This window comes from Galeopterus variegatus, unplaced genomic scaffold (genome assembly GCF_000696425.1).
Source record: "Galeopterus variegatus unplaced genomic scaffold, G_variegatus-3.0.2 Scaffold4739, whole genome shotgun sequence".
NCBI lineage: Eukaryota > Metazoa > Chordata > Mammalia > Dermoptera > Cynocephalidae > Galeopterus > Galeopterus variegatus.
The window spans coordinates 131,462-143,270 of NW_007730850.1; the positions used below are offsets into that span (position 1 = coordinate 131,462).

At 34.2% G+C, this 11,809-nt stretch overlaps 1 protein-coding gene across 1 annotated transcript in view; it reads left to right on the forward strand.

Annotated features, from left to right (window-relative positions):
• PRKD3 (protein kinase D3) overlaps window positions 1–11,809 on the forward strand; it is a 68,889-nt gene that overhangs the window by 34,046 nt on the left and 23,034 nt on the right. The window contains exons 5-7 of the mRNA XM_008588247.1: window positions 5,265–5,457; window positions 8,846–8,923; window positions 11,124–11,136. Of these exons, the coding sequence (XP_008586469.1) occupies window positions 5,265–5,457; window positions 8,846–8,923; window positions 11,124–11,136 (284 nt within the window). The remainder of the gene's footprint in view (window positions 1–5,264; window positions 5,458–8,845; window positions 8,924–11,123; window positions 11,137–11,809) is intronic.

An 11,809-nucleotide genomic window follows, 5' to 3' on the forward strand; every position in this document is an offset into this window, starting at 1 on the left:
ACACTGAGGGTTGCGATCCCGTTGCCGTTCCCCGGCATGGGCGCGACACTGAGGGTTGCAATCCCGTTACCAGTCAGTAAAAAAGACAAAAAGGAAAAAAAAAAAAAGAAGTTCACATTACTGATTTGAAATTTTTCCTACTTTTAATATAGGTGTTTACAAGTATAAATTTTCCTCTAAGCACTGCATGAGCCCTGCATCATATAAATTTTGATATATTGGACTTTGATTTTTATCTCAAAGTACTCTCTAATCTCCCTCTGATTTTTCTTTTTACCATTTTTTATTTAGGAGAGTATTGTTTAATTTCCACACATTTGTGAATTTTCTAAATGTCCTTCTGTTGTGGTCAGAGAATATATTTTCTATAGTCTTTTTAAATGTATCAAACTTGTTTTGTGGCCAAAACTTAAAAAGAAAAAAAAGAGAGAGAAACAATGACTGACATTGCCAAAACCAGAAATAAAAAAGGGAATATTACTACTGTCCTTAAAGAAATAAAGTTTGTGAAGGAATACTGTAAATTACTGTCTACAAACAAATTAGATCACTTAGATAAAATGGTCAGTTCCTAGAATGATGAAAACTACTGAAACTGACTGAATTATAAATACAGAATCTAAATAAAGCTATGAAGACCAAAGGCATTACATTAATAATTTTATAAGTTTCAACAAATAAATACCTGGACCAAGGTGACTTTATTGGTGAATTCTACCAAACATTTGAAGAAGAATTAATACCAATCCTTCACAAACTCTTACAAAACAAATAGAAAGCCTGTTTGTTTATTTTTTTGGCTGCTGGCTGGTAGAGGGATCCAAACCTTTGACCTTGGTGTCATCAACCAAGTTCTAACCAACTGAGCTAACTGTCCAGCCTTTGTTTCAAAAACAGAAGAGAATACTTCCAAATCTTATGTTGCCATTATTACTCGGATATGAAAAATAGACAAAATGTCACAAGAAAAGTGCAGACTCAATCTTTTCTAAAATAGAAGCAAAAATCCTTAACACATTAACTAATATATCTAGTAATACATAAAAAGATTATTTCCTATAATCCAGTAGAATTTAGTCCAGGAAACTAAGACTGGTTTACATGCAAAAACTCAATGTGATACACCATATTAATAGAATGAAGAAAAAAAGTCACATGATTATTTTAAAAGACATAGAAAAAATAATTTGTTTACAAAATTATCATGGCAAAAATAAAACCAAAACACCCAAAAAATGAGGAACTTCCTCAGTCTAATAATGGGCATCTATGAAAACCCACAGCTAACATCACTACTTAACAGTTGGGTATTTTCTCTTTATTTTCAGGAATAATACAAGAATGTCTTAGGCAAAAAAAAAAAAAAAAAAAGCATCCATATTGGAAAGGGAGAATAAACTATCAATATTCAAGATGATATGATCTTGTATATGGAAAAGCCTAAAGATTTCAAGGAAAAAAACAGAACTATTAGAACTAATGAATGAGTTTAGCAATAATAGAATTCAAGATCAATATACAGAATTTAATTGTGTGTCTTAACATGAGTAATAAATAACCCAAAAATAAAATCAAGAAACAAATTCCATTTACAATAGGATCAAAAATAATAAAATGTTTAGTAATAAATTTAGCAACCTAAGTGCAAGACTTATACAGTGAAAACTACAAAACACTTCAAAGTAAATTAAATAATACCTAAATAAGTAGGAAAACATTCTATATTGATGAGATGTTGTTAAGATGACAGTACTCTCAAAGTTAATCTATGGTTTAATAAAATCTTTGTCAATATTTCACCTGACTTTTTTTGCAGAAAATAACAAGCTAATGTTAAAATTCTTATGGAAATTAAACTAAAGACTAGCCAAAATAATCTTGAAAAAGTACAAAATTGAAGCTCCCACATACTGATTTCAGAGCATACTATGCACACACAGTTGCAGTAGTCAAGACAGTGTGGTACTAGTATATGAAGACACATGTAGATCAGTGCAATAAAGTTGAGAGTGCAGAAATCCTTACAATTGTGGTCAATTCCTTTTTGACGTAAGTACCAAGGCATTTCATGAGAGAAAGGACAGTCTCTACAACAAATGAGATGCTAGGACACCTTACAATTGTGGTCAATTCCTTTTTGACATAAGTACCAAGGCATTTCATGAGAGAAAGGACAGTCTCTACAACAAATGAGATGCTAGGACAAGTAGATATTCACATACAAAAAAAAGGTGAATTTTGTTTTTTAATTCTCATCAGACAAAAATTAACTCAAAATGAATCATAAACCTCAATGTAAGAGCTATCACTATAAAACTTTTAGAAGACAATGTAAGTCTTTGTGGCCTTGAATTAAGCAATGATTTCTTAAATATAACACCAAAGGAACAAGTAACAAACAATCAAAAAAATAGATAAGTGGGCCATATCAACATTTAAAACTTTTGTGATGCAAAGGATACCCTCAATAAAGTGAGAAGACAAATCTAAGAACAGGGAAAATATTTGGAAATCGTATACTGATAAGGAGACTGATGGATATATAAAATATTATAATGATCTTATTAAAAAGTCGATAAAAAAAGTCAAATGACCTAATTTAAATTGTCCAAAGAATTTGCATAGATATGTCTGCAAATTGGATATACGAATGGCCAATAAGCAAAAAGATTCTTAACATCTTCAGCTATTAGAGAAGTACAAATCAAAATCACAATGAAATATCATACCCATAAGGATGGATGCTATTTTAAAAAAAGCGTTGACTAGGATGTAGAGAAAAGAAAAAAAACAAAAAACCGTACTTTTAAAAAATTTCTGCCCATACATTAACAAGGAAGAAATAAAGAGTTTAAGCTAAGCACTAATTTGTAAATAGGGGACGTTAAAGCAAGGTTAGAAAAGAACTTTTACTCAGTTGTAGTTAGTAATCTCAGCGATCCCATTTTAACCTAATTCTCTAGATAATTCTGTCATCTTCTCCCTCCAATTTCTGCCAAACCTTTCCTGCCTTCCTCATCCAATAGAGTGCCAAATCACTGTTACTAATGGGATTGTATTGTATGGCCAGGCATATGGAGATGGGAAAAAGGTTAAGAATTACTGAACTATAGTATAGAAAAACCTAACTTTAAATCTTGATTTTAATAATACCACTTGGTAGTATTAACCCCTCTGAGCATTTTAAAATACATATTTAAAATTAGGATAATAACATAAATAACTGTTTGTACTGGAAGTGATACATTTATTGGCTGCTGCAACCACAGACCCCTGAGTAGTTCCTGGTACGGATGCTCTATACCATGTCCCTAATACCCTGATCCCAGCAGGACCTGACCAAAAGGCAGTCACAAATTGGCCATTGGCTTATTAAGGGGTCTGTTATGAAATCTCTTCCTTACAGGTGTACCCTATATATTTGATGATGACTGGCTAAATCAGTCTTACTCGGTCTTGTGTTTTGAACTTGAGACAAACCAAAAATGGTAGAAGCAGGAGCAGGAGAAGCAGTGTTGAGTCACCATTACAAAAGGGAGCCAGGGATGAGCAAAGATCCCTAATACCCTGATCCCAGCAGGACCTGACCAAAAGGCAGTCACAAATTGGCCATTGGCATATTAAGGGGTCTGTTATGAAATCTCTTCCTTACAGGTGTACCCTATATATTTGATGATGACTGGCTAAATCAGTCTTACTCGGTCTTGTGTTTTGAACTTGAGACAAACCAAAAATGGTAGAAGCAGGAGCAGGAGAAGCAGTGTTGAGTCACCATTACAAAAGGGAGCCAGGGATGAGCAAAGGTCTAAAATATCTATTTCTAGTTCCTGCTGGCTTCTTAATTAGTTTTGCAGAATCACTGTGGTGTTCTGTTTGCTAAAGGTGTCCATACATGGCAGCATGGAGGAAGGGTGAGCCAGACTAGAGTAGGAAACTTCATACAATTGAAACATGCAAGTGTGGTTTTGGTTTTAACATGCTTTTTGTACTTTTTCTGAACCAAACTGCTTCATAATTTGTTTTAGAAAACTTCTGGCTACACATAGTAAAAAACTGTCTGATGCTACCTTTGTGTTCTTTTTATATTGCTCTGCTCCATTCATGTGTTCTGTCCTTTTCTTCTTTTCCTTTTCCTCCTCCTACTTTTTTTTTCTCTTCCCCTTCTCTCTAACACTTCTCTGTCTCTTGGTTTCTTCTGACTTTTGCTTCCATTGGTTGCACATAGCAATGTAGAATAACTCAACTTCTCTGAGTTACAAATATTACAAACATTATAGAAGGCATCTAAAAGGTTTCAGGGCTTCGGTCTGGCAGTGAAGGTGCAAGCAGTTACAACAAAATCTGTGAACACATGTAGGTGGTAGGTAGGTATTTGGTTTTTGTGCTTGAGAACATGGATTGTTTTATTTATTTTTGTGTCCCCAATGTATAGTATAGGGCCTGCCATATATTAATCAGTGAATGTTTGCTGAAATAAAATGAGCCACATTGAAATGGCCTATAATTCAGTTTGATTCTTCCCTTTATCTAGAAAAGGTCACAGCTACAAAAATCCACTTATCCCACAGGTTACACAAAAATTTTTAATTGACCCTTTCTTTAGTTTTGCTTTTCATTTACCTGGGGGAGAAAAAACTCAAACAACTGGAAAATACTGAAAATGTCAAGGAACTTCTTAAAGCCTAATTACTAGGGCTAAAGTTGTTTTAATTAGTTTTGTGTCTGCCATTATTTATGTCATCATCATCAATTAGACTTAAATTTTTGCATACATATTTTAGTATTTGTTAAGATAAATTTGAAAACCTAAGATTTGTTTCAAAATATTTTTAGACATCTTGTTCAGTAATGCAACATGAGCAACAATAATACTTCTGAATTTATTTACTTTTTCTTGTGATTAATTTCTTGGTCATGTTTTTAAAGGGATTTGAACATCTGTTATAAATTCATTTCAAGGTTTTTGGTTTTTATTTGTAAAATGCTGAGCATGCCTGTCAAATAATAGCTAATCAGTTAATGCGTACGTGAGAATGAACATATCTTAGATTTATTTTTTAAGCATAAATAATAGCAAAAAAAAATTCTGCACTTCTTTTATTCAAGCGTTGGTAAATTAAGCTTTCCGAAGGAAACTGCTGAGATCCACATTTTTAGGTTTTTGGCTTTAGCATTCCAAATAAATGACTTTTGTGGTTAAGCTCTGATCCCAGTTCTTTGTTTTTAATATTAACTTATACATATGGAAATTACTTATGTTGTAGTCACATGTTCACCAAGAACCAAGTAAGAGAATTCCTTCTTGGAGTGGTCGCCCAATCTGGATGGAAAAGATGGTAATGTGCAGAGTAAAAGTTCCACACACATTTGCTGTTCACTCTTATACCCGTCCCACAATATGTCAGTACTGCAAGCGGTTACTGAAAGGCCTCTTTCGCCAAGGAATGCAATGTAAAGGTAGGATTGGATGTGTTCCTCAAGTCAAATTTATGTCTGTTTTTGATAGCAAATACAGGTTTAAAATATTTATATTTCAGAGGCATTAGCCAGAGAAATTGTTCTCGTAGTTTAAAAAGAAAGGAAATACATATATTTATAAAATACGTGAACTAACAACTACTATTTCTATCTGCAGTGTGTGTGCTGTGTACCAGGCACTGTGCTAAAAAAACAAGCTTTACATACTCAATCTTCAAAGCAACTCTATGGGAAATATAGTTAGTAGTGGTAATAGCTATCATTTTCCATTTTATAGGCATAGAGAGATTAAGTAACTTGCTTAAGATCACATAGCTAGTAAACAGAAAAACTAGAATTTGGATCCATGAGGCATGGCTACTTAACCCGCGTGTTTAACACTTGCCAATATAAAATAGTTAGTAAGCAACAAGGCAGAAATTTGAACTTAAGTTTTTTGTTTGGTTGGTTTCTTTTGTTTGTCTTTGGCTGACCAGGAAGAGGATCCAAACCCTTGACTTTTGTGTTATAACACTACACTGTAACCAACTGAGCTAACCAGCCAGTCAAGTTTAAGTCTTTTGTATTCCAGAGCCAGACACTACCAAAATAGAAATAAAGCTTTCTTCTTTCATTAAATATTCATACACACAAGTGTAAACATACTACGTTTTTTTCCTGATTTTTTTGTTTTTAATTATATAGCTAGGAGAATTGTACAAAAACATCATTACAGAGAATAATCACACGGAAATAGGATGTAGTAGAAATCACTGAAATTATAATACAGGCCACCCTTATTTGAATACTAACCCAGCACATTATCATAGTATTCTCAAAACATCTCTTAATGACACAGGCTTTTTATAGAATAATGGAACAATTTTTCCTTAGCTTTTATGCTTCTTAAAGATTATTTTAAATTTTTGTCTCATATCTTCTTTTCAACAATGCTGTACAGTAGAGTGAAAACTAAAATAGTTTAAATGTCTTAGATTATTAGTCATTGCATAGGATAGAGAATAAGTGATCTAACTATAATCTTGTATACTTTTTTCCATGTGATTGATTTAACAGTTCCTGGTACCATACTTTTTTTATATGGAGCAGGTATTTGTGGAATTGAATTATCAAGTGATCATTATCAGGTGAATATTAGGGTTGAGGTTTTTGCAATAATAAATCCTTGCTTATACCACAGAATAAGATAATTGTTTATAAGTTAAATTTGAGTATAGAAGAAAAGAAAGCTTTTTCTGACAATATATGATAGTGTATGGGAACATCAAATAGAGAACAGGTTGTACATTTGTTGTCAGGTATTTAATAAGCATTAGGCAGGCATAATTAAACATTGAAATTTTATTTCAACAGCTTGCTTTGAGTATGAGTTAAGACATAAATTAATACTTTAAATATCAAAACAAAAGTGTATTGGCAAGCAGTCACTGAGAAATGTTTTGAGAAAGAACATTAATAATAGATGTACAAATTGTAGCCAACAGATAATCTTAGTAAAGATAGTTAATAGTGCCATTCTGCTAAACAAACAGAAACATTCTAAAACCATATGCAGAAAAGTACATTTTGTAGAGGAACTAAAATAAATATGTAGACTAATGAATTTTTAAATAAAGCCTGTTAATTCTGCCACTAGGTGATTCGTTTCTCTTTTTAGGGTTCTAGAAGAAGAATGTTTTGCACTGACATTGGTTCAGAAAATAGCAGGGTTTATTTCTGTACAAATAAGCTATTTCAGTTATCAAAAAATAATCATAATTTACTTCAGTGATTCCTATATTTTTATAATATGAATTAAGACACTTAAAGTAAAATAGTTATCATTTTCATTCCTTTCTCAAGCTAAGAAACAAAAAAGAAATAATTGAGTTAAGATAAAACAGTTATGCTGGATCATTTGACAATCCATCCATCCATTCATCTTTTTATTTTCTACTTTGCTATATAAAAATGTCAAGGCAGTTTGAAATCATAAGTAAGATATAATAAAGCATAAGCAAATTAAAAAAAAACATGGGTAAGAAGATAGAGAAATTAAAATGCCTGCTATTAGAACCTACATACTTAACTGCAGGTGGCCCACAAATTTGGCTCTGAGTGTTCAATGGGAAAATGAAAACCTGGTTATTTTCACAATTTTCAAAGTTCATAAGATAAAAAACAAATCTATTGTTTAAGAGATGTGCCAGCTTATTAATATTAACACCATATTTGAATTTTTCCTAGGGCTTCTCATAAGGAGGACAGTGTTTTGTTTTTATTTTTTCATTTTTGTTTTTTGCAACTAGCCAGTGCAGGGGTCGAACCTTGGACCTTGGTATTATCAGCACCACATTCTAACCAACTGAGCTAACTGGCCAGCCCTAGGACAGTGTTTTATATAATGCAAACTTTATCATCCACCAAATTATCAATTTCTTGGGGCTTTTTCATATAATGACCTTCAGCCTATGCTGTTGGCATGAGACCCAGGATTCCCTTGACTCACATGAGTTACAAAAGCATCCTAAATCAGGACTCAAAATTATTTTTACCCAATTATTGCATTTCAAAGGTGGTGTTAAACAAAGTTACATCAGTGGGTCCCAATGTTAGTGTCAAAGAGCTCATTTAAACACACATTTCTCAGCCCCACTCCCAGAGTTGTTGATGGTAATAGGTCTGGGAGGGGGCCCAAGAATTTTCATTTCTAACAAGTTGCCAAGTGATGCTTATGTTGCTGGTCTGGGGACTACAGTTTGAGAACCAAACTCAAATATGTGTTAAACAGATGGTACCTGACATTGATCTGCAATGCTCTCAACTCAGGTTCTTGCAGGCTGAAAAGAACCATTATGGAAAACTGGGAGACCATGTGCCTGAGAAACTCAGTCCTTCCTCACAGGGTTGTATGTGAAAGCACTTATTAGATTCCTGATAAATATTTGTCGAATCTGTCTCTTTTCTGCATACGCATCAGGTCCATATACTTAGGAATTGAAAATATGTACCTGAGATATGCTGGATAGGAATTTAGTCAACTTGAGAAACTCTTACTGGGGGTGTGGAAAGATGAATGTGAGGTAAGAGAAGGAAACATGGAGCTACCAGCACATTTGGTAGTGTTACACAAATGGTATTAACCTCATTATACAGATGAAGAAACTGAGTCAGCAGGGGAGTGTTAAGTGACTTGTAGATGGTTAAACAACTATTAAGAGATGCCATCAGAATTTGAAACCAGACCTGTAGTCCGAGACCTGAGTTCTTAGTAGAGGAAGACTTTATTATTATTATAACATCATCATCATCACTAATAATGTTTCATCTGTGAGTGATATTGGCTGACTTTTTAACATAAATTAATAAGCTGAATATTTTATTTTAGACTGCAAATTCAACTGCCATAAACGCTGTGCATCAAAAGTACCAAGAGACTGCCTTGGAGAAGTTACTTTCAATGGAGGTAAAATTCTTTTTCCTAATTTCTATAGAAGATGAGAAACGGTCACTTTTTCTTTCCTGTATTACTATCTTTGCATGAGATTATATTTGTATATTTTATTTTGTTTACCTTGTTTTTTACATTTAATGTTTTCTTCTGATTTAATAATCAAGCAAAATATAGAGATCAGCGATGGCATACATTTATTAGTAATTATGCCTTTCCATCTTTCCTCTAGCCACCTACCACTTTGTAGTCTAACATAGCCAGTGGTACTGCATATCCTCTTTCACCTTCAGCCATAAAAGAACTTGTTTTAAAATCCTGCTGTTGTTCGTATTCTTTCATAATTCTAATATTTTTTGAGTGCTTACTATGCCAGATACTGTCTAAACTCTTTAATATATTGACATTTAAATCTAAGTACAACCCTTTGAAGTAGGTACTAAGAGATGAGTAAACTGAGGTGTAATTACGTTAAATAACTTGCCTAAGAAGTATAGACAATAAGCGGCAGGGCTGGAATTTGAAGTCATGTGCCTGGCTTCTTAGTCCATAGTCATTAGAATACATTATACTGCCTCACTGTCTCTTTCTTCATCAGATAATCATTAGCCAAATATCTTCCCTTTGGGGCCTTTTTTTTTTCTCAAGATAATATTAAGCAAGGCAATTACCTTTTTTTTGGAAAAGAATAAGGACTCAGCTTTCAGCACAATTTTTTAAAAACAATTTACGTAACTGGCAAAAATTGAATGTCAGTAGTTCTGTAGGAAGAAAAACATAACAAATGGTGTTTAGTCTGTTTCTTTTGCTTATAACAAAATACTTGACACTGGGTGATTTATAAAGAAGACAAAATTTATTGCTTACCGTTTCTGAGCCTAGGAAGTCTAAAGTCCATCTGGTGGTGGCAACAGTGACCCAGGGGTCTCACATTGCAAGATGGTGGAAGCAGAGAGAGCAGAGGGAGACAGACTCTTCGTGCTCCCCTTTTAAAGCCCTCCAAACCACACCCGAGACCATTTTTAATCCATTCACTGTGGCATGGTCCTATAATCTAATCACCTATTCAAGGCACTGCCTTTCAATTACCATAATAGGATTTCCCATCCTCAACAGTTACAGTGGGGATTAAGCTTCAGTGAAGTTCGTGAGGGGCATCCAGTCTACAGCAAATGGAAATTCAACTCCTAGAGATTTTAATCAATATTTTCTCTTATGGCATGTTTTCCGTGGTTTCTTGTTGTCCTAGTCTGTCCAGTATGCTATAACAAAATACTGTAGGCTGGGTAGATTATAAACAGCAGAGATTTATTTCTCATAGTTCTGGAGATGGGGAAGTCCAAGACACCAGCACATTCTGTGCCTGGTGAGGGTCCGTTTCCTGGTTCATAAGTGCCACCTTCTAGTTGTATCCTCACTTGGTGGAATGGGCGAATGAGCTTTATTGGGCCTATTTTATAAATATTTTTTAATCTTTAACAGCTTTACTGAGACATAATTTGCATACCTTACAATTCACCCATTTAGTATATTAGCAAAGTCATACAGCCATCACTACAGTCTAATATTAGAACATTTTTATCACTCCAAAGAGAAACTCCATACCCATTAAGTAGTCATTCTGTATCCAGTCCTCCCCACTAGCCCCTGGCAAACACTAATCAACTTACTATTTCTATATGTTTGTCTATTTTACACATTTTATATAAGTAGAATTATATAATATCTAGTCTTTTGTGACTGGTTTCTTTCATTTAGCATGATGTTTTCAGGGCTTACTCGTACTACAGCATATGCCAATACTTTGTTCTTTTTTTAACAACACGTATTCCTCTGCAGGGATGTGCCATGTTTTATTTATCCATTCACCAGTCAATGGACTTTTGAGTTATATCCTCTTTGGGGCTATTATGAATATTGTTATGAACACTCAATTATAGTTTTTCTGTGGACATATGTTTTCATTTCATTTGGGTAGACACTTAGTAATAGAACTTTTGAGTCACATGGTAACTCAGTGTTTAACATTTTGAGGACTTGCCAAACTGTTTTCCAAAGCAGCTGGACCGTTTCACATTCCCACCAGCAGTGTATGAAAATTCTAATTTCTCAGCATTCTTGCCACCACTTGTCATTGCCTGTCTTTTTATTACAGCCATCTTAATGAGTGTGAAGTGTTATCTTAATGTGGTTTTCTTTTGCATTTCCCTGGTAGCTAATGAAGTCGAGTATCTTTTCATATGCCTATTGGCCATTTTTATATCTTCTTCAGAAACATATCTATTCAGGTCCTTTGCCTACCTAAGTTCTCTTTTTATTATAGAGCTGTAAGAGTTCTTTAAATATTCTGAATACGAGTCCCTTATCTGTATGGTTTACAAATATTTTCCCCAATTCTATGGACTTTTTATTTTCTTAAGGTATTGTTTGTGGCACAGAAGTTTCTGATTTTGATGAAATCCAATTTATTTATTCTTTTGTCACATATTTTCAGTGGTGTATCTAAGAAGGCTTTGCCTAACCCAGGATTACAAAGATTTACTCCTATGTTTTCTTCTAAGAGTTTTACAGCTTTAGCTCTTACATTTAAGGTTTGTAATCCACTTTAAGTTAATTTTTGTATATGGTTTAAGGTAGGGGTCCAACTTCATTCTTTTGCATATAGATATTCAGTTGTCCTAGCACCATTCATTAAAAAGACTATTTATGGGCCGGCCCGGTGGTGCACTGGATAGTGCGCCGCTTGGGAAGTGCGGCGGCGCTCCCGCCCAAGGGTTCGGATCCCACATACAGACCGGTTCCCGCTCGCTGGCTGAGCGGGGCGCCGGAGCAACACCGAGGCTTGCAATCCCATTGCCGGTCCCCGGTCCGGTACGGGGGCAACACTGAGGGTTGCGATCC